The 22,969-nt window shown below is 35.0% G+C and overlaps 1 protein-coding gene across 5 annotated transcripts in view; it reads right to left on the bottom strand.

The window, feature by feature from the left end:
- Positions 1 to 1,010: 1,010 nt before the first annotated feature.
- Positions 1,011 to 22,969, bottom strand: part of LOC106158702 (rap guanine nucleotide exchange factor 4) — a 72,480-nt gene continuing 50,521 nt past the window's right edge. For all 5 annotated transcript variants that reach the window (XM_087013433.1, XM_087013431.1, XM_087013432.1 and 2 more), the window contains 20 exons: positions 14,313 to 14,496; positions 13,693 to 13,838; positions 13,215 to 13,291; positions 12,845 to 12,912; positions 12,439 to 12,517; positions 12,031 to 12,146; positions 11,607 to 11,689; positions 11,204 to 11,282; positions 10,522 to 10,767; positions 9,992 to 10,188; positions 9,538 to 9,684; positions 9,136 to 9,233; positions 8,624 to 8,749; positions 7,829 to 8,007; positions 7,437 to 7,527; positions 6,907 to 7,045; positions 6,479 to 6,543; positions 6,176 to 6,230; positions 4,651 to 5,731; positions 1,011 to 1,930 (listed from right to left, as the gene is read on the bottom strand). In XM_087013433.1, the coding sequence (XP_086869559.1) occupies positions 5,604 to 5,731; positions 6,176 to 6,230; positions 6,479 to 6,543; positions 6,907 to 7,045; positions 7,437 to 7,527; positions 7,829 to 8,007; positions 8,624 to 8,749; positions 9,136 to 9,233; positions 9,538 to 9,684; positions 9,992 to 10,188; positions 10,522 to 10,767; positions 11,204 to 11,282; positions 11,607 to 11,689; positions 12,031 to 12,146; positions 12,439 to 12,517; positions 12,845 to 12,912; positions 13,215 to 13,291; positions 13,693 to 13,838; positions 14,313 to 14,496 (2,303 nt within the window). In that variant the 3' untranslated portion in view covers positions 1,011 to 1,930; positions 4,651 to 5,603. The remainder of the gene's footprint in view (positions 1,931 to 4,650; positions 5,732 to 6,175; positions 6,231 to 6,478; positions 6,544 to 6,906; positions 7,046 to 7,436; positions 7,528 to 7,828; positions 8,008 to 8,623; positions 8,750 to 9,135; positions 9,234 to 9,537; positions 9,685 to 9,991; positions 10,189 to 10,521; positions 10,768 to 11,203; positions 11,283 to 11,606; positions 11,690 to 12,030; positions 12,147 to 12,438; positions 12,518 to 12,844; positions 12,913 to 13,214; positions 13,292 to 13,692; positions 13,839 to 14,312; positions 14,497 to 22,969) is intronic.

Here is a 22,969-nt window from a genome sequence, read left to right as displayed (position 1 = left end):
GTATATCACTTCCTATTCAAGTTCAATGGTAACTATGGGTGTATCTCTGCTAGTTTTGATGATATAATTAAGGACCAGAAAACTTGCAAAGTGAAGTTCATCATGAAAAGTAGGTCAAAGGTCAATATCAAGGTCACAGTTAGATTGCTAGTTAATGACTTTCTATTCAAATTCTATGGGCGTATCTCTGCTAATTTTGGGAGTGTTTTTTCATTTTATGTTAACTACTGAATATTGCATTGTTGTACTATTTAATAAAGTGCAACTCCTAAACCGTATGGAAAATAAGAAAATGGACACCACCTCCAGTATTGTGCTTGACAAGCTGTACTAAATGCAAAAAACAAGACGTCTCTAGTGTAAACAGTTCCACAATTACAGAGTTTTTAGTTTTGGCATCAAATGACTGCTTCTCCGGTGAAAATGCACCGATTGACCCCAAACCCATGAAGATGAAGGGAGTCCCTAAATAGTAGTCCCCACTGTAATATGAAAGCTTAGGTCTGTGTAGTTTCTGAAAATTGGCACAAACAATTCTTTTTTTGCAGAAAATTCCCATTTTTAGAAAATTTTGGCCTGTTTGACCTTGAAATAAAGGTCAAATGTCAAATCCAAGGGCATATTTGGAAACTCCATATATGACTTTTGGTCAGACCTCTATAGTAACTTTTTCCATAATTCCTTCAGTTTGGGAGATATTTAGCATCAAATTTTCAAAAATTTTGACAAGGGTGCATTTCAGTGAGCGTCACACCCAGACCAATGCACTAACTGAGACAAAAATACCAGGGGGTTCAAGTTGAGATTATATGTGACCTAAATCCAAGAGATGGGGACACAGGTCCCTGCGGTCTAGGAGGAGAAGCGGTAACGGTGACTTGTTTCCGGCGCCCGACTGCGGAGCCGCAGGAGCCGGCGGAGCCGCAGGAGCCGGCGGAGCCGGCGGAGCTGTACGAGACGGGCCGGGACTAAAACCATGAGTACCGCCAGCGTATACGCTGGTGGTACTAATAATAATAAACTTTGAAGAATATTTATAGTTACAGGCGACAATTTTAAAAATCCAAATTGTACATTTATTTTTTGAACCATGAAATTAAATTTGTCATGATATTAAAAAGGACTTCGGCTCATACACATAGGCTCACGATGTAAACAAGGTATTAGTAAGGGATCTGACTGAGCAGTACTAAAAACAAATATTTTCAGAAAGTTTCCAGCAGCAGTAAACTCGCTTTACACTAAAGAAAATTACACTCTAAATATCAACATATAATAATTCAAATAATTGTTTCACTTGGCTTTTTGTTATAAACAGATATTTAAAAGCACATTAGTAAAAGGCTAGAAGAATTTAAAATAATTCAAAATATACCTGAATAGAAATATCTAACCAGTATGTACAAACGATTTTTATTGCTTAAACTGCCTCATAATAACTTGAGGTTACTTTCAGGATTATTTTATCTGAAATGTTTCATGACGCGGACATTTGCTTGTGCCAGTCTTCTACAGCCAGAATTGGGTCCTGTTAAAACATTTCTGGAAAAACCCTTAATTGTTTCCCAGCATACTTGTTCCTGTCATCTGTAAGCACTACCACCTCATGCTTTGTAGATGACTCCATCCATTGCAACACAAAATATTCTGCCTCATCTTATAATCATAAATATTATTATGGTGCATTGTAACGTGTGTAACACTGTCACTGACTGTATTATATTTTTTTTATACACTTGAGAAAATAAAATAAATAAAACAAAATAAAATGTATTGATAAACTAGACCTGTCAGTGATAACTTTTGTATGTAAATAAAACTTTTATTTTGTCAACTGACAAACACTTCTGAAGCTCTCTAATAAGAACTACTCTGCCATGGCAACACAGGATCAGGACCTACATGAGTTTTGAACATTTGTAAAAATTTACTTAATAGTCCGGTTGCTTAGGGCAAAAAAATGGCCAAATCGTGACACAGCGGATAAAAGCACCAAACTTTGCATGTGGGTACCTTTTGACATACTAAATCAAATTAGAGTCGTAGCCCACGGAAAAAATTTACCGTTTGGCCAAAAAATCCAAAATGGCCGCCAATTTGTGAAATTTTGTAGAAATATATACATATCTATGTTGATTTTTATCAAATTAAGTATTTTCTTAATGTTTTCCACATCGTTATTACCCATATTATGCATATGTGTCAGATACCAAACTAGTGTCCTTGGACTTATTATTGAAAAATCCAAGATGGCTGATGTATGGCATAGGAATACTAGAACATGTACAAGGGTTTTCAACTAACTGATGCCAACTAGGAAGATGTATGCCCACTATCTAATTAATTTTGTTTCTTATTACACAAATAACATATTTGTGGTGAGAAACTAACCTTTATTCACAGGCAATTCGAGGAAAATCCAAGATGGCCCCCATATCAAAGGAATACTAGTATACACATAGGGCTTCTTCTGCCATGGAGATATAATATTAATTGATAAATTAGGTTTGTTTCTGAGTATTTTCCACATCTTTTTAATTCACATAATATATATATATATGTGATGAGAATGTTATGTGTATCCTTTCTTAAAACAAAACAAAAAAAATGGCTGCCATTAGCCATAGAAGGTGGGGTTCAGTTAATACCTGCGAGAGATAGGCTTACAAATGAAATGAAGCTGAATTCAGTTGTTATTCTGTTTTTTAGTATTATTATCCCATGATACATACCCAGCAGGCAAACGACATTGATTCTACGTTGATTCAATGTTGATCCACCAAAATTAACGTTGATTCAACGGTGAATCAATGTCGTTTGTCTGCTCGGTTTCTGTTAGGTAATTAAAATCCATATTTTATCATTTTGGGGAAATCCAAGAAAATAGGAAAACTGGTGCATTAGATTTTATAGGCACTTCTAAGGCAAATGAGGGTAATCATGATATTTTTTCAAAATACTTAAGGGTATACACTTGTTACCCACCAGATAGATATCTTAAAGTCCAAAAAGAATGTGGGAAATACAGAGAAACAAAATTCATTTTGCCGCTCTGGCAGTAGTTGACTGTACTATTCCTATTGTGAATTGCAGCAATCTTGAATTTTCTCAAATACGCAAGATGCACACTTGGTACACACCATATTTATAAAGAGTAAGGTAAATAAGGATGTCAACATGTTTAAACATCAAACGGCTCTATTTCATGTTGGAATCAATGTCTGAACTGTTCTATTAAATGACACCTATGTGCATTTGAATGATATATTCCTATGACAACTGGCAGCTATCTTGGGTTTTCTCAAGGAATCATAAACTTTCAAAACACACAGAGCCTTTCATAAGGATAAAAAGGATATGAAAAACATCAAAAAAAGATCCAACGTTAACAACTCAGTGTATTTCTAGCATCATTTGATTATGTGTTCAAATATTCTAATGACAAAAGGCAGACATCTTGAATTTTTTCAGAATACCCAAAGATACACACATGCTACAGGCCAGGTATACATCATAGTGGTAATAATAAATGGAATGAAAAACATAAATTATTTTTAAAACAAACCCATGGAAATGTAATTGTATAATGAACCATATGCCTCCCTAGCAGCAATTGAAACCCACCCATTATTATTCCTGTGTTAAATTGTATAGGTATCTTTTTCTCAGAATATCCAAGGATGCACACTATTTACCCACAAGATATATATCATAAGACTAATAAGGATGGGTTAAACTTGAACAGCAAACACAAATTCACCCTGGTAGTGGATGAAAAGCCATGGATGTGCAGTTGTAATTCCAGTAGTATTCCTATGGCCAGTGACGGCCATCTTGGGTTTTCTCAAAATGATCAAATATGCATATTTATTACCTGCTAGATATGTATCACAGTGTAATAATAATGTGTTAAACACTAAAAAAATAAACTGATTTCGATAGTGAATTAGCTGCCACTAGTTCCAACCCTTTGTAATTCTAGAATGTAAACCTATTACATATGACGGCCATCTTGGATTTTCTCAAAATGCCCAAGAATACTGATAGTTACTCACCACATACATATTGTGTGGGTAGAAAGGTTGTGGAAAACACTCAGAAACCAGCTTAATTTGATAGTGAAAAATTAATCTTTCCAGTTGCCATTAGTTGAATCCCCGTATACTAGAATTCCTGTGGCACATGGCAGCCATCTTGGATTTTCCAAAATGCCCAAGAACACTTCGTACTTACTCACCACAAACATATAATGTGGGTAACAAAGATCTGAGAAGCAGACTTAATTTGATAGTTCGTTCTAGCAGTTGATCACTAGTATTCCTATGGCTGTTTCTATGGCAAATGACAGCCATCTTGGATTTTTCAAAAAGTCCAAGGGAACTTGTTTGCTATTTGACATATATGAATAAAATGGGTAATAAGGGTGTGGAAAACACTGAGAAAATAATTTATTTGATAAAAATCAACTTAGGTATATACATATTTCTAAAGAATTCAATAAATTGGCGGCCATTTTGGATTTTTTGCCAAACGGTTATTTTTTACCGTGGGCTACGGCTCTAATTTGATTTAGAATGTCAAAAGGTACCCACATGCAAAATTTGGTGCTTTTATCCGTCGTGTCACGATTTTTTCCTTAAGCCACCGGACTATAAATGTCCTCTGGCTGTCTGTCACACAAGCCCTTACGCCAAGTTACTCCTGACATACCTGGTAAAATTCTTTCTAACTACAGATTTGACTTCAAAATCCTTGAAATGTGGCACGCATTTACTTTCTTTCATTCTCAAGATTCAATAAGCTAAATGATATGTACAACTTCTCTAGTTTGTTATATTATGATAACAGTTGTGTTTCAAACTGATATAAAATCATGTCAGGTCTAACTGCACCAGTTGTTCAATTTTAAATGTCTGGCACCTTTAATCTTATGTGAATTTTACAAAAACACTGGCACTACATGATGGGTGTACCCACTTCTTTAATTTTAAATAATTAATTTCTTATTGTATGAACATCCTGATGCAGAATTTTAAGTTACTAGAAAAAATATAAAGTAACCTTACTGTGTTCAATAACTCCTATCTTTTTGTTCTTCACCATGAAGACAAGTTGATTCAGTGGCATTACATAACTGGAAAGTTAGCCATTTTACTATTTTCCAAAGAGTAAAGTTAGGAACAAGATATTCTGACAAATCTTCTGTTGGTTTAAATAGAAAACTTTCTTGGCACCTTTGATTGAAGTTTGTCACTGTCTTCCTCATTGGGCACATGAGATCCTCTTCCTCAAGTCTTTTATGATCATATTTGATCCACTTTTTCTGTTTAAAGATGTTTCTTTTATCACACAATATCCTCTACTTCTGTAGTCTTTTTTGATCACGCAGGGTCTTCTGTACTCTTTATTGATCACATCTAATCATCTTCTATAGTCTTTTTTGATCAGTCAAGACCCTCTCCTTCTGTAGGCTTTGATGATCACACAAAAAAACACCTTACTCTGCAATTTTAAAACCACGACCTCAATTTCTCATCGCTTCTCATGACGATGACAGAGAAAGGTTCAGAAACCAAAAGCCACAACTATGTCACTGTGTTGGATCAGGACCTACGTGGCTCTAGTCTTTGTGACAGTCGAGTCAATATTCTCTGGTTGTCTATCACACGTATATTCCTGACGTAATTCTTGACATCTTGAGCATTCTTTCCCACTGTAGGAGGTTCCACTTCTGAAATAATATTAATTAAAATTGAAATGAATAGTTACTGATTTCAGAGCATTCATGAATCAGTATAACATAGGACCTATTATACATGGATCTACTTATATTACGTAATTTTCTGTTTATCTTTTCAAGTCCACAAACAGTATTAGCTTTCAATGAACAAATGAAGGTATCTAAATTACTTTCTTATACACCGGACTTAGATTACAAATTACTGTATTAATATCATTTATTCACTCAGGTTTATATTGAAGGAATCTTTTACTATTCTGAAATTACTGGTGTGTGTGTGTGTGTGTGTGTGTGTGTCACTTGTAAAACTCAAACCATGGCTTTCACAAAATTTGAAATTAATATTTTCAGAATTTGGCAGTTTTGCCTAATATGTTAATTTTAAAAAATCCACCTAGGTTTGAGTTTACCAGTATCTACAGTCCAATGTCTCACCTAGAGGCTTGCTCCTGCAAAACTTGATGGATCTCATTGTCAGAGCTACCATATGCTGAAACACAACATAAATATTTAATTGTATTCTCCATGAGTTCATAGTACAACAGACCTAAACTTAAAAACCAAAGTCATTATACATGTAGCATGATCATACACTTCAAACATTTCATGCATACTGTGTTAACTTCAAGACTGCTTTCAGGAAAAAATAATGAAAAAATTCCTTAAAGTCCTTAATGTCTAAAACAATGTAATTGTTTCTTTTTAAATTTGTTTAACATAATGCTTAATATAACTCACCATCTTTTCAAAGTTAACTAAACCATCAAAATAAGACTTATTGCCATCATGAGTGAAAGTCAGATCTGGAAAGAAATACACAGACATGTCTGTCATACAGAAATAAAACGAAAGCAAACAATGAAACCATGCAAATAGCTAAAGTATTTCAAAACTTCGCCATAAAACCAGTCAGCATGGAGTGAGTAATGAGCACTGAACCTTCCTAACTTTGCAATGCATTACTGTTGAAATAATACAAGAGCTTATGCTTAAATCTATGACAATTTATAGTGCCTTCAAAAATGCTTTTTGCCTTTTGCACATACACGTACATACATGCTCTGCACCCCTTCATTTTAAAATTTTATTGTATAAATTTGAAATAAATCTACAGTTTTTGGAATGATAACATGAGACTGAAAAGTCCACTCGTGCCACGTGCCTACCTTTCATGAGCAAGGGCATAAATGGAATAAATGGGGCGTCCATCTTTGCCACTGTGAGCCTGTACACACGGTGGTTGCGGGAAGGGTCCATCATACTTTCAAAATCAGAAAATAACTTCTTCATCTTGCTAGGAAGTTTCTAGAAAATGTACAATGAAGGCTGTCATAATCTACATGTATGTGTGTGTTTATTGCCAAACAAATTAATTTAAAGATTAGTCTTTTGGGTAACAGAAATCAAAGGATATTATACATTTTCTTAAAGGACACATATTCTACAACAGTGACCATATCAAATTAAAATAAGCTAAATGTTTTCAAATTCATGAAACATTTACTCACAATTTGTATATATTTAGTAGAATGAAAAATAAGTAAAATTAATTGTTTTAGCAGAGGCAGTGATTGTGTTAATTGAGATAAAAGTTGTGAAAGGTGAGACAGCAATTGTGTTAGTTGAGACAATGATTGTGCTAGTTGAGATTATTATTATGTTAGCTGAGATAAAAATTGTGTTAGTTGTTTCTCACCTCCCAGGTCTGGGACAGTCTGCTCACAGCCAGATTGCTCAGTCCCATTACTATGGCAAAGAAGGAATTCAAGTTCTGGTACTCAAGGCAGCTTAAGAAAAGAAATTTTAATTCAAGCAATATATAAAGAAGTTGATGTTCATGTGCAAGGCGCAACATATGGCAATAAAGGAACTTACAACAGAAGCTTCTGTATGCATCCTCCTTAAAGATACATTCAAAAATGTTCATATCTGATTCCACTAGAATCAGTAGTGTAACTAAATTAACAGCCTCACACTAAATAAGTATGGGAAACTTAAGAAAAAGACACATATCTTAACTACATAGCAATACTATTATGTATATTTTGATAATCAGAATTTCATCTTATATTGTTCGTAAATACTTACTACTCTGCAATCTTAATAAACTTCTTCAGCATCTGAACTCTCTTCCCCAGATTAGGCGTGAGGCACATCTCTGTCAGCACCCAGTACTGCACTACGTTAAACCTCTGCAGAAAGCGGTCGAAATTAGCTGAGATTCTCTGGAATTTACTGCGACCAAAAATGAGGTAGATCATCTCATACTGAAAACAGATGGAACAGTATATAAGTGGTGTGACAGTGAGAGGTTGGAAAGGGTAAGGTTTTAATAGGTTTGAATATACTTTGCATGCCTAACTTAGGGGCCAGAAAATTTGTTCCAGTAACATGAAGCATGTTCATTTTAATGTCAGCTCAGTTCAAGAAAAAAAAAAAAAAGAAAAATTTTCCATAAGAAATGATTGAGATACATGATAATTGGAGTTATGCAGTGTACTGCAGATAGATTTTATGAAGTGTTAGATAATAAAGGATGAGGTGTGGATTTTGGGCGTGAACAGAATGGCGCCTTGAGAGGCCGTTGACATATTTCATGACATATGAGAGTGCAATAAACAACACATGCACCTGAAAATTACGTTATATTATTACAGTTTGCTCTCATATGTGTTAAACCTTCGATGCTTCCACAGAGGCGTGAAGATACTTCATTATGTGGCAGGGAGGGGTCCTTTGTCTAATTGCAACTTCAATTATATGTTACAAGATATACCATTTGTCACTCAGATGAAGAAGGTCAACAGTCTATTGAAATATCTTTTGTAATTAATTTTGCAGTTTGTGACAAAGCAAATTCCTGGCTGGAGTCTTGTACATTACCTCATGCATAGTGTTGAGTAGCTCCCAGTCGTACATAGTGAGGTGATAGGCGATGTCCTTAGAGCCCATGATTTCAAATGTGGCATATGTGTTCTCAGTAGGGCCGTCTTGTTCTGGCAGTGGAGTCTGGTAAACAGAAATATACATAATAAACTATTTCAACTGCTTGCATTATTGTAAAATCCTCAAATCCAGTTTGTATCTTCTTTTGTATTTCACAAACTATAATTACAAAATATTCTTTTCTCATGCAAATAAATAAATTATTTAAATATACCTTGCTTAAAAGTCCATAAGAAAGGCTAAGAAAGGAATACAGAAATAAATAATGATCGAGAGGTGCATGATTTTGAGTGTTTATGTGAAAAAATTTATTGAGATCACCTGTATGTCAAATGTGGCATTGTGTTAAGTGTGACAGCTGTGTCAGATGTGACAGTATTCTATGCATGTCAGTGTGTTAGATGTGATAGTGTGTAAGGTGTGCAGGAAAACAGTGCCATCATGTTTACCAGTGCATCCAGGTGTTCTTTTGGCACAATGAACAACCTTCCATTAACACTCAGTCCTGTGGTAACACACAGGTCATCTTCACTGAATATTACCCTCTCTGAAAGTACTCATTAGTCCAATTAAACAGCATAAGTTGTACAGTTTCAGATCAGGTAGAGGCCACTTAATTGACATTTCACCAAGTCACCACAGGCAATTTCCTTTTCACTAAAAAGCATAGATATTATAATATTTTATTTTTGAAAAACATGTTATTTCCAATACTCAAAACTGTCTCCAATGTAGCAACAGCACAATCTCCACCATGCTGTTACACCTAACACATTAATACTTCTACAAAATTCTAATTTCTAGACAAATATCCTTTGACCCTACTGAAAGTAATTTGAAAATCAACCAACCTCCATTACTTTTGACCTCACAGAGCAAGAGGTCGTTTCCAAGGCACAATTTGTTGGCAGCGTTCTGCAGCACCTCTGCTACACTGGCCCCCATCCTCTGTCTCAGAGTAGTGTAGGTGTGGTCTGCACAGTAGATCTTGAAGATATCTGAAATGGGACAGGGAAGTGATATCCTGATGAAGAGAAAATGTGGCAGGTTGGGTTTGGATGGAAGACCAACATACAAAAATGGGCATGAAAAAGTATAACAGAAGTCAAGAGGATGACACTAGGAAAATTACACACTATGTCAGTCAAGCAGGTGCAAAAGTCAACTATACTGTTCATTGTGAATGCTGCCTTAATTACTACCATCAGTGGTTGAAAACACCTCCTTCCCAGAGCACAATTCCATGCTAATACCAAACCGATGCAATACAGAAAACTTTTCTGCTCAATGTGAAAGTTGCCTTACTTTCATCAATTGCTCTCAGTGGTTGAACTTTGTCATCAATGACAGTCTCGAAGTTGCTCCCTCTCCGCGTGAACCTTTGTAGTAATGGTGACCGTGATGGTGAAGGGTGCGGAGAGCGGCTAGGAGAAGCTTGTGGGTCTGAAGAACAAGAGTCGGGAAGGCTGACTCTCTTGGGGTGGAGACTGTTCAGATGTCCTCTGAAATGGTGGACAAATAGTATTGTTTCAATATTATACACAAATTATATATATATATTATCATGATAAGAGAAATAACAGATGCAATGTCTCTCTTAGTTCTACAGGCTAAGGAATAAAATAAAAATGTACATATAATTATTTGTGATAGATGCCTACAAAAGACAACAGAAGATAAGGATCAACACTGTCAATTGGGATTTTTGTTATATGTTTTTTGTTTTACATTTTGTTAGTAATATAAATTTTCTTATCATACAATGTACAAACAATTTTGTTACTACTTTCTGAACTGTTTAATCCAACTGCTCCCTTCCAAAAAATGGTACTTACTGCTGTCTATGTTGTATTTGCTTTATAGTATTAGCCTCTTCTTTCAGAGAATCAAAGAATCCAGAGTCTTCGTTCACTGCCACTCTCATCTCTTCCAGGAAAGCAGTGACTGTCGCATCTTCAAAGAATACACTTCCAGCCACGTTTTGCCATTCCTGCACAAACTTGACAACTCTTTTCTTATTGGCTAGCATCAGGTCAGGTGATTCCTGTTCTGAGTTGCCATTGGCTCCTTCAGCATTATAGGTGGGCCAGTTAAGAAAAATATATTGACTCAAGGCATAACCAGGAAAGGCATGTTGGTAAGCTAATGCTATTATACTTGCGCACTGTGAATGTGTTGATTGAAACTCAGCTCATTGCATTGGAAAAAATATACCAACGAACCATTTTTGCATTGTCTAAATGAAATGTGTAAGAAAGAAAAGTTGTGTGAGTTGCAACAGGATAAAATTACATTGTTAGTACCACATTTACCATACTTAAAAAGAGCACTATAGCTATGGGAGTGGTGACTGTATTAGTTGTGACTGTGTCTATTGTGACATTAGAATGTGAAGTTTGTGTTGAATGTGTCAGGTGTGACTGTATTGATTGTGACAGAATGTGATTGTTTGTGGTAAATGTGTTAGGTGTGATTGTGTTGGTTGTGGCATCACAATGTGATCCATGGCAAGGATATTGCATAAGCAAGGCAGGACACAGATGATTGCTGGGCATAAAGATGATATGGGTCAGCAGGAAATCCTCCAGAAATGTATCTGAAAAAACAAGCCAGCAAAGCTGTCAAATGTACAGACCAACATATCAGTAACAGAACAGTTTAAATAAGTTATCAATATAATTTTTTAAACTCAAGGGTTCTATACTACCTAAATATGTTTGCTTTTGTGTGATCTTTATATTAGAAAAGGAAATTTACACTGATAAAAAATCCATTTTCTTTATTTCTCATTCACATTACCTCAATCAGTATCTCTTACATCATTAAAGCAGATTTTCTAAAAAAAAGTCACCATCACAGATATAAGTTACAATATGGTAAAAGAGATGTGGCAGTGTGATAAATTACACATCCAATTTACCTGAAACATTTTCATGTTTGCTTTCTATGGTCTCTAGAAGGTATTCCAACATCTTTTCGGGTGTTCCTGCCATCACAGAGTATCTGAAATAAACAAGAGTGAATCCTGATGCACATAAACTGTCACTATATTAATCAGCTTGTAATTGTGTATTTCACATTGTGCAAGATCATTTATTATCAGTGCAGGCCCTTTGCCAGCAATTTCAAAAGGGGGGTTCTTTTTCTGAAAAAGTGGACCTTTAATCATGATACATTCATGAACCTATATAAAATTTTATCCAAAGAGGACCTTTTCCGGCCAAAAAGTGGGTTCTTTCGAACCCCCCTGTCTATGGGCCTGCATCAGAAGATCATTAGTGTCTTCAGAATATCCTATCACAGCATAAGGTATTGCAGTATTAGTACAAGTATTAGGTACTTACTTGTAATGAGTTTGCCCTGAGGTAGTCTGCTGCCCTGGCTGTTTGGTTGGAATCTTCTCCAATACCAAAACATCCTGCCCATGCTCTTTTAACCTCACTGTATTAGCTTCCACATCCTAGATAATAAAATTTATAATTTGAAATTCAAAACATGATGAGATGAATCTGGCAATCTGCCTTGGTTAAAATTGTTCTATTGAAACGTCATTGATTGTAATGCAGTGTACTGCACTTTTTGGAGTGCAGCTAAGTAACAAGACAATATGTTGGTTGAGACAGTGTGCTAGAAGTAACATTGTGTTAGTTGTGACAGTGCGTTGGTTTGATTATGTTAGATGGACATTGTTTCAGTGAGCTAGATGTGACAATGTGTTAGGTGTGACATTGTGCTAGGTGTGACAGACTCACCCTGAGTATCCTGTTGAAATCCTCTTTGTCAACACGTAGAAAGTGACAGTCATCTTCTCGCAGCACAATAGTGGCAGCTCTAAATAGAAAGGAACAAGAAGGCAACTGTTAATCTTCTAGTCTTTTATTTAATCATTTACACAATAATCTCCACATTATGGGTAACATATTACAAACAGTGCAACACTTACAACCGGTTGCAATAGAATAACTAAGCAAAAAGCAATCATGACTCTGGTATATTGGTATAAAAATCTACGTAGGAAAAAAAACGAAAAAAAAAGCATAGATATTGAGATTGGCGGAGATGGAGTGGAACAGTCGTTATCAAGGGACCAGATGTTTAAGTGGCCATTAACAGCCAGTAAGAACTTATTAATGTGTGGTCTTGTGGCAATCTACCTACCTGGGGGCATCATTGACCAAGGCCAGCTTTCCAAAATCATCTCCTTCATGAAGTGTACATACCACGCCCTAGGAGTAATCAGTAAACAATAAGTCAGAGTCATTTTAACTATCACGTTTCATATTGAGAAAGGGGTATTACAATGTTTTTGAGAATTTTGTGTGAAAACCGAAGAAAGATGTTTAAATTTTAAATTAAAAAAAAAAGAAAAAAATAATAAAAAAAGAAAACAGTTTAAGTTCCTTTTGAAGAAATGAAGTTTACATAAAGAACACTTATAAGGTTCATTATTGATCAAGTGCATCAAAGGGTCATATCTATGTGTGAATGTGTGCAAGTTACTAGGAATTTTTCTTCTTGAAAATTTTACCTTTCCATATATAACAACATTGACAGACCCCTTGAGTATAATGTACCAGGATGTTCCTTCATCTCCTTGGTTAAATACTGGAACAAAATATAAGTAATGTCACATTAAAATACATTCTTATAACTATCACCTTACAGTAAGCATAATAATTATTTTGACAAAGTGGAACAAATGTGCTCAATTACTAACTTTGCTCAATCAAAGCTATAATTGTGTTATAAAAGGGCTGGAGATGTGACAGTGTGTTAGGTGTGCCAGCATGTGATATTGTGTTAAGACAATGTGTCAGATATAGCAGTATTCTTACAGACAGTTCCAGCTCTATAGTGCACATGGTCAGTTCTCCTTTCAATACAGTGGACAAATGTGTACTAAATATGATTACAGTGATTTGGGTGAACTATTTTAGGTATGGCAGTTAGGTGGGTGAGACAATGTAATATTAATTGAAATGTGTTAGTTGAGACAATATACTTACAAACAGTTCCAGCTCTCTCATGCGCCTCAAACATGAGGACACTGGCCAGTTCTCTCTTTACCATAGTAGACAGGTGAGACAGGGCCTTGATGTGCAGCAGTTCCTCGTAGATAATCTCCAAGTCTTCAGGACTTCTGTCTTCAGGTCTGAAACAAGGATATTAATGTATTGCTTATAAATCTGTCATAATCCTGAAAGTGTGCATGAAGTGTGTATGCACGTGCACACGAAAGCATGCTAATACATATTTGTGATAAATAAATTGTGATATAATTAAATTTAGACTCGACAGATATTGCCTCTGGTGTGGTGATGTCAGATATAAGACACTATTACATATCAGCAGTTCTTAAGCATGTTCTTCACTTATCTAAAGCTGGGCAATACGGCTATGTGCAATGTATTTACTCTGTAATTAGTGTGACATTGTACCCATCATGACAGTGTGATGACTGGGACAATTTCGATAATGCATCTTGACAAACATTTTGTCAGGTGTGACAGCGTGTTAAGTGTGACAATGCATCCAAACCATCATCAGAGACAATCCGAATCACACATGAATAGATAAAAATTATGAAAAGTTCAAAGCCACTCCAAACACACAATGAACAACTCACAGTTTTCTTAAAATCATCCTCATCAAAGCGTCAGGTCCAATCTGTACCAAATTGTTGACTACTTCAGGCAGGAGTTCCTCACACTCTTTCTTCATGCCTGAAGTGGGTACTGTGCCAACCCCTTGGTCATCGTCATGGAAACGGTAGAACAAGTCTGCATCCTTGAATGGGTGTTCTCTGCATACTAAAATGAAAAAAAAAAATGTTTGAAGCTTCATGCTTATACTGTAGTACAATCATAAGATAAGACAATATGATTCAAATAATATTTCACTGGTACCTTTCCCCCATTTCCCTACAGCTGAGAAACACTTTCACTCTTATATATGTACTGTCTAGCTACCCACACACTTAATTCTACACCAGTAAATTAACCAAACACTTCACATGTACTCACATATCACATACAAAAACATACTTTTATTGTTATTGACACACCGCCTACATATTGTGTCACACCCACATATTCCTGAAGATTCATTTTTTCAGATGAAGAAGTATACTTTGGTAAACAAATAATAATTTACAGCATGATGGTTGTTGTTTTGATTGTTCAGTGGGCAGGAAATAAATTAATATGAAAATCATAAAAAATTGATGTAGGCAAGCAATACTCTAATGGCCTAGGTACTGTAAAAGCTTTGGAATTTTTAAACTTTTATTTTATATGTTTTGTAAAATCTGAATGTAACAGTTCATCTTCCGATGCATATTCAGGAAAAATAATCCTCAGGAGAAAAAAAATCCTTTTTCTTAAGATAAATTTCTTAGCAATTAACACATCTGAAACAGGACACCATTGTTTTGAACAAATTAGTTATCATTCAACACACATCACAGTAGATATCATATCTACCTGCATGTAAACTCCACGTGTATTAGATGCATTTTCACTTACTTCACTGCATTTCAGTTATCATAAAACTTTAAAAGTATAAAATATACACCAATTTGTAAAATAAATTAACCATCAAAATATCTATGTATATCTGTTTACATGAACTTCAGATTATACACACAATTTTCACTCACTTGCTCTTCAGCTATCAAAAAACTTGCTTATGTCTCTGATGCATGCCACAGAGATATTTTATTCAAGATTTGCTGGTTTGAGATTAGATGTCAACAGACTTCACATACATGAAATATGTTGATACATGGAATGCCCTCGTAGTAAATGGCATGCTATAAATGGCCCAAGGTCCTTCTTTAAAAGAACAATTTAACAAAAAATAATATAATATGGACCTGCCACATGCAATCTGTACACTGCACAAGATGTCCTTTACCCCCAAAATGACTTATGAATGACAAAATGACACATTCACAGATTACCATCTTACAGCAGTTAAGAATGAACTATATAATAAATACTATATATATATATATATATATATATATATATATATATATATATATATAGTGTGCTTTTAGCCATACTATATGTATTAGTTTACTATATACCAATGTCTCCTCACCACATTGTTGTCAATGAATCCTGGATATGCATTAAATCCTATAACTCTGAAATATTCTGAAAAACATCATGGTGCTTGAAATGATAGATGGAAGTTTCTCGGCTTACATAGATTGTAACCCCTCACATGGATAAATTGCACTGCAAGAGAATATATTGCCAACTTCTGGTTGGATTTCACTGCAGGTTAAACTCTGCTACAATATACTCCACAGTGAACAACATATGGTCATCTGTCTGGTCAAATGTAACTTCACAGTCATCAAGCATGAAATTTCCCTTACTGGTATATCAAAGACACAATAAAGCTATATATGAACTATATATTAATACATATCTTGGATATCACAAAATAAACAACTTGCTATACTGGTATACTGGTACCTTGGAAATTAATGCTGGATTTCAATTACATTACACAATTGCTGTTTAGACTGCATTCAGCTCCCACACAATATTTTTGCCAATTTATGAATATCAAAAACAAAGTCGGAAATTTTGCCAATTAACCAACTGTTATGAACTGAATCTGAAAATCATAGAAAAAATCTCAATGTACACACACACACACACACACACACACACACACACACACACACAGAGAGAGAGAGAGAGAGAGAGAGAGAGAGAGAGTTAGAGAGAGAGAGAGAGATGAGGATTCAAGCCATTTTACTACAACAAAACTGAACAGAATTCTGATCAACTACACAATCGGTGTCATTGTACTGAGTCAGTAGTTTATCATCAACATATCACAGCCATATTCCACCAGCATCACCCACATGTTGTTACCTCACTGAAATCGCCTGCAATGGTACAGCTACACTATACTGCTACTTGATGTGTCATATGTTTTATTTATGTGCATGTGCACAATTGTCTGTTTCTTCAATGATTTTCATTTGCAAGTGTTTTCTATTGTTTTTATTTGACAATGTGTGTATGTTAACCTTTCACCATGATTAAAATATATGTGTACGTAGAATAAAACCCTCCATTTATAATGACATCATTCTCTTTTATAAATTATCAACAAAGCATAGATTTTGGACATAATGATTAAATACAATTTTGATTAAATTCAGCAACTAACTAACACAATTTGTTCCAAATCTAATTCTGGCTTTACTGACACAACCCACGTCTAACTTCAACAATGATATATCATTCTATGACATATATCAGCTAGATGTCTTAGACTTACAAAAACGTTCAAGAACTTCTTACCCTTTATCTGTCCCACATGCCATCCATTTAAACAAATGAAATATTAAGAATCTAAGCAGACTTGTTCTTTATCACACTTTTAACAATGAAATAAATGAGAAGATTACGGGACCTTGTAGCGAGTGCTTATCGCGGAGAAGAGTTGCTATTATATTGACTCAATCCTTCACGTTGAAGGTTGCCTTCATAATAGCTATTCTTAAGATGCCTGGATCAATTGATAAACTCAAGGAATACAGTTTCAATGCTTGATCCAGGAAATCATGAAAGGGGGAGGGGGGGGGGCTTAATGGAACAGTCTATTCAATCTTCTTTTTCTTTTATTATTGATCCCCCTATGTTTTAAAACTGCTAATCTATTGTCAGCAACAACTTAAGCAGTTGATCTCTACAGTTTGAATAACAGACAGCTAGCGTGGGGATCCATAATGCTTTTATTCTTGTTTTATGCTTCTTTGGAAATGCGTGTCTTTCAGCGATTGATGTCTGAGAGTTCTTCCCATATAACACTTACTTACAACAGGCTCATACATACATGCACCAGTAGGCATGCAGATTCTGGGGAATGAGTAGGAACCACTTTTTTGACCACAAAAGGTCCCCACTGAGTCAAAATTTGTTCTCAATTCTACGCCATTTCTCAAGTTAGATATGAGAAACAATTAAGAGCCTCATGGAAAAGGTACAATTTTCCAAAGGAAAATAAAAAAGAATCTCCACTTTGAACTTGCTAGCTACAGGCCTCTGTGTGGCTCCAAGTACTGTTATTTCAGGATTCCATGGGGACTCAATTTAAAACTGTTGGTAACGATTATAAAACAAGGTGAACGAGAATGCAGTATTCCCCAGTGTTACATAATTCCAGTTGTAGAGATCATTCAGTTGTCTTGCCTTTTACTGATAACAGGTTAACAAATAAAAAATAAAGAAAATTGATGGTATAAAATAAATAATGTAACAGGCACAAATGTGCAATGTGTAGGCATGAAATTCTGAGGATCAATAAAAAATGGGACTCAATTCTACGGTATCTTGTCTATGCTCCACTCACACTATCCCCAGGAGCAAAATAACGCTGAATATACACCTAAGTTTCTGTAATTACATGTAAAAGAGAAAAAAATGTTCAGTGAAAATACTAAGTGGATAGTGATCACTGTATCTCATTTATATACCATTGACACTCATTCATTTTCAAATTGAAAGAAGGAAATATGGCAACATTAATCATACTCCAAGAGATTTTACAATTTAAATAATTCCAAAGGGTAAATCAGATAATTACACATTAGGCACGAAATTGCTTGAATGTTGGCTGCAACATATGCCCTATCCTATTAATCCTATTAAAACTTTTGAGTAAACCTTCTTATCAAATTCATTTAGTGCATAACCACTTATTTGGGGACTACAAGAAAAAACAATCATCTAGATTGTTTAAAGGCAGAAACAGTTTCTATCTTAATGGAACATTTCATATCTGTCAATGATTAACTCAATCACAAACAGTACCGGTAGTTTCAACCATTATTGGGAACCACTAAAGCAAGAAAACCAGAGCACTGCCGGGATGCAATATAGCTAATTACACCGCAAAATCTACAACTAAAATATATAATCACTTTCAAATATGAACTATTTAGCAATTAAAAGAACTACATATACATCATTCAGCTCATTTTAATTTATAAATATACATGTATATCTATGAAAACTGTTGCTACCTTCATAATGCACCACAGTCTCCATCGCTGATAACTCCAGATCAATATACCCAGCTAAGGTAAAATACGCAATCACTACCTCACTAGTCAACGCCTTAAATAGAAAACCAGAAATCAAATTAGAATCTATTTCGTTACCACACAGTGCATGCATTGTGAGTTGTCCTCGCTGTCCTTTGCCATCACAACCAGCCTACACAAGCACACTACACGCACATAGAACTCTCTTTAACCAGAAACGGTGCCATAGATTTAAAAAAAAAAGCAATTTATTACCTTGATGAGGACCTTAATTATAGTTATTTTGATCTTATCTGTTTCTCCACAGATCATCTGTCAACAAATTAGCTTATACAAAACCAGGCATAATATTCATATAGTTTTCATTTACTGGTACTATAACCAATAGCACTACAGGAAAAAAATGTTCAAAATAATAAACACCTGGACTACGTATCTCTTTCTGATTTGTCTTGGTCATTCACACCTGTGTTTCTCAACACATCATTTGCCAACAAATTAGCTTATACACAACCACACATAATATTCACAGAGTTTTTGTTTAATAGTACTATAAGCAATAGCACTTCAGGAAAAAAATATTCGAAATAATAAACACCTTGACTATCTCTTTCTGATTTGTCTTGGTCATTAATCACACCTGTGTTTCTCCACAGATCATCTGTCAACAAATTAGCTCATACATAACCACGTATAATATTAACATACACGGTAGTTCTCATTTACAAGTACCATAATCAACAGCACCACAAGAAAAAAAATGTTCAAAATAATAAACACCTTCAAGTTGACTGTCTCTTTCTGATTTGTCTTGGTCATTTACGCCTCTGTTTCTTCAAACATCTTCTGAGCACAAACTAGCTTATTCACAACCACACATTATATTAACATATATGATAGTTCTCATTTACTTGTACTTTTATCAACAGCTCTACAGGAAAAAAAATGTTTGAAATAATAAACACCTTGACTATCTCTTTCTGATTTGTCTCGGTCTTTCACACCTGACACTAATGCACCATTCAGCCCACATAACCACAGAGTCACAAACATGAAGAGTCTTGAAAACATGTTGATATGAAATATCCAAAAATAATAAAAAATGTTGATTGATGTGGAATCACTTAATTGACTACAAATAATACCTCAGATAAAAAAAAAAAACTCTTATAGAAAATGCATTTAGGCATGTACAAAATTTCCCAGCAAAATTGGAAAAGAAAAATACATCAATTATAAAAACTTTATTTGTGTGACATTATTTGTTCTTCCCATTCACTTAACAATATTAGGAAGAAGTGTGTGTGGGATGACTGAAGCATTATGTTCATCACAGGTCCTCCATGGTGGCAGTTTGACGCCTTCAATCAAAAAAAATAATAATAATAAAGAAAGAAAGAAAGAAAGAAAAAAAGAAAAACTTTCCTTACTTTTCTTACAAAGTATTTTCAGAAGTGCTGTCCCTGGCATAAATCCCACAAGATCATCTAAATCTGGCTTGATCTTTCATAAACTGTTCAGTTTACAAAGGAGAGAGAAAGGAGAAAGAAAGAACATGTATACATATACAAATGCCAATTAACCTTTATGTACTGGGTATATATTAATGATAATTACACTTGGCATCTATCCAGTGGTTGTCTAAAGCTTGACTGTTTAAATCTGGATCCCAATTACCCATAGGGGGATACATAAACAGTCATATTTTGTAGTTTTTCCAGCTGGGCTTATTACTTATGCCCTTCACTGGCCTTAACTTACTGTAACAAATCAGACAAAAAATTATTAATAAAAAATTTAAAAAGAAGAAACTTAAACTTCTGATTGCATTCAGCAAGAGTTCCTGTGCAGAATCATAGTTTCATTGAAAATGGGCCCCAAATCTATGTTTTGAGAACATTTTGCCCTCAACATTTATAATATAATATAATATTTCTGTTTCACTTTCTGTGGTTTGTCCTCTTAACAAACCACATAAATCTTAAAAATGAAGTCAAGCATCTCAATAAGCACAATTTGATGTGTCAATTATTTGGTGAAATTGCTATTGAGAAAAATGGGCAGATTTAGGGAGCGTTCAGATATACACATCATATTAGTTGGGTTGGTCCAACTCTGGGAGGAAGGGGGAGGTGGGGTCTCTTGCTAAGTATAATGAGTTTATCTAAAGGACAGCCTCTTTGAGCAGGTAGGGGGTAATTAACTTTTTTGTAAGCTCTGCTTAATCACCCCCTAGCTGCTTGAGGAGATGTACATGGCAGACAAGCCAATTCCACTGATTCCACTGATTGCTCTTAGTGAGAATCCCAACTTGGACCGACCCAACTATAGTATGATGTGTCTATCTGAATGGGCCCACGGTGTCTTAGTATTAATGTAGTGTAGCACACCAATAAGACCATCCTTACACATGTAATCCAATTTCCTAACAGCCTTCTTTCCTCCTATATAGTAAGCTCAGTGAGCAGCTAATCAATTAGAAAACCTCGGAGCTAACACACACAAAAAAATTTAGAGTGGGCACAGCATGGAATTGTTGTATCTAAGTTCCTAGAATAATTAACTGTCCCACTCAGTCTTCCCACACACACTAGTAAAACATGCAAAGCCATTGGGATATTGACATATCAATGGGATAACAACTTTTTATTTTTAGGAAAAAAAAAGGATTTTCCTAGGTAAATGACAACTTCCCATACTCCCCAATCCATTTCAATATTCAAAATTAATCCCTGATTTTTTTCTTAAAACTTAACAGGGAAATTTTTGCGATCATCTCTTAGGAAAGTTTTGGTGGTAAAACAGAATTTATTATAATTCTAGGAGTTGTTTACAATGTATTCATTATGAAATATGAATCTCATACAAAGAGTTGCTATCCCTCTAAAGCTCACTGAAATGGTATATATCAGTAATAACTTTTTCTTTGATCAATCTTCTTCCTGTGGATTGAGCCATTAGAGGGTGGAGGGGTGGGGTGGCGGAGGGGAGGCCTGCCCCTATGAAAATTTGTCTCATTTAATGCTCACTTACAAGTCTCAATCTGTCCTAGAACATAATGTTTTTCTCTTTTAATGAAAAATGTTCTTAATCTGTTCTAGTACATTCTGAAGGACTTCCCAAAAACAGTTCTCAAACTGTTACATTCATTACTAAACAACATTAGAACTGTAAAAAAAAAAAAAAAAAAAAAAAAAAAAAAAAAAAAAAAAAAAAATACACCAAATGTTCTAGAAGGGATTGAGGACCATAAATTAACTTAAATGAGACAAATGTTTGCAGGGGTGGGGTTGTTGGGGAGGAGGATAGGTGGACACTAAGGTAGGGACTATTCTTCTTCATTTTACTTGTAACTATAGTACCATGCATATATTTGAGAAATACACATGCATGCACAGGCTGGGCCAAAGTCTTTTCAACTTACAGCCCATTCCGGCCACAGGGTCTGAGAAACTACTGGCCCTGACTTAAATTCTCTGGCCCAAGTACAATTTTCAATAAAATATACTTAAATTAACATATTGAGATTAAACGGGCTTAATTTCTTTTCCAAATAAGAACAAAAATTAATGTGGTTTTCAAAAGGTTAATAAAAAAAGACTTCAACATTTAGCCTTAATATTAATGAAACAAATTATAGTACATGTTATGCCTGAAAAAAAAAACCTGGCCCGTTCCAATTTCTCCTGGCTTTGGCAGTTGGGCCAGCGTTAACGTCATACACACACACACACACACACACACACACACACACACACACACACACACACACACATGCATAAACACACACACACAGGTCAGTGTCCTAAGATCTTGTTATTTCAGGGTGTGACATAATGAACACTAGCTGTCCAGGCTGACATGCTGTCCTCTGAGGTCAACTCAGAAATTTAAATCAGATCATATTCTCCCATTTTTACAAAATAAAATTTTCTGAGTTCTTACCTTAATGCCTCATTTACAGTATCAGTTGTATAAAAACATCCAACACACTTCTCTACCACTGAGTTAATAGCTCATAAATGAAGCAAAAGTGGCTTTAACTGAGCTAAATGACACTTTTCTGATGTACCAAATGTCAGTGTGAATAGAGACTCAAGAAGAAAAATCATTTCAGTTACATAAAACTCAGATGCATATAAAAACATATGAATAATACATACCTTCGCTGACGTATCATCTGAACCAGTTCTGCTTAGTAATTTTTA

This window comes from Lingula anatina, chromosome 5 (assembly GCF_051362555.1).
Source record: "Lingula anatina isolate TDL-2025a chromosome 5, LinAna3.0, whole genome shotgun sequence".
NCBI classification, from domain to species: domain Eukaryota; kingdom Metazoa; phylum Brachiopoda; class Lingulata; order Lingulida; family Lingulidae; genus Lingula; species Lingula anatina.
Note: the sequence above shows the minus strand (reverse complement) of the source record. Positions and strands in the feature narration are given on the sequence as shown.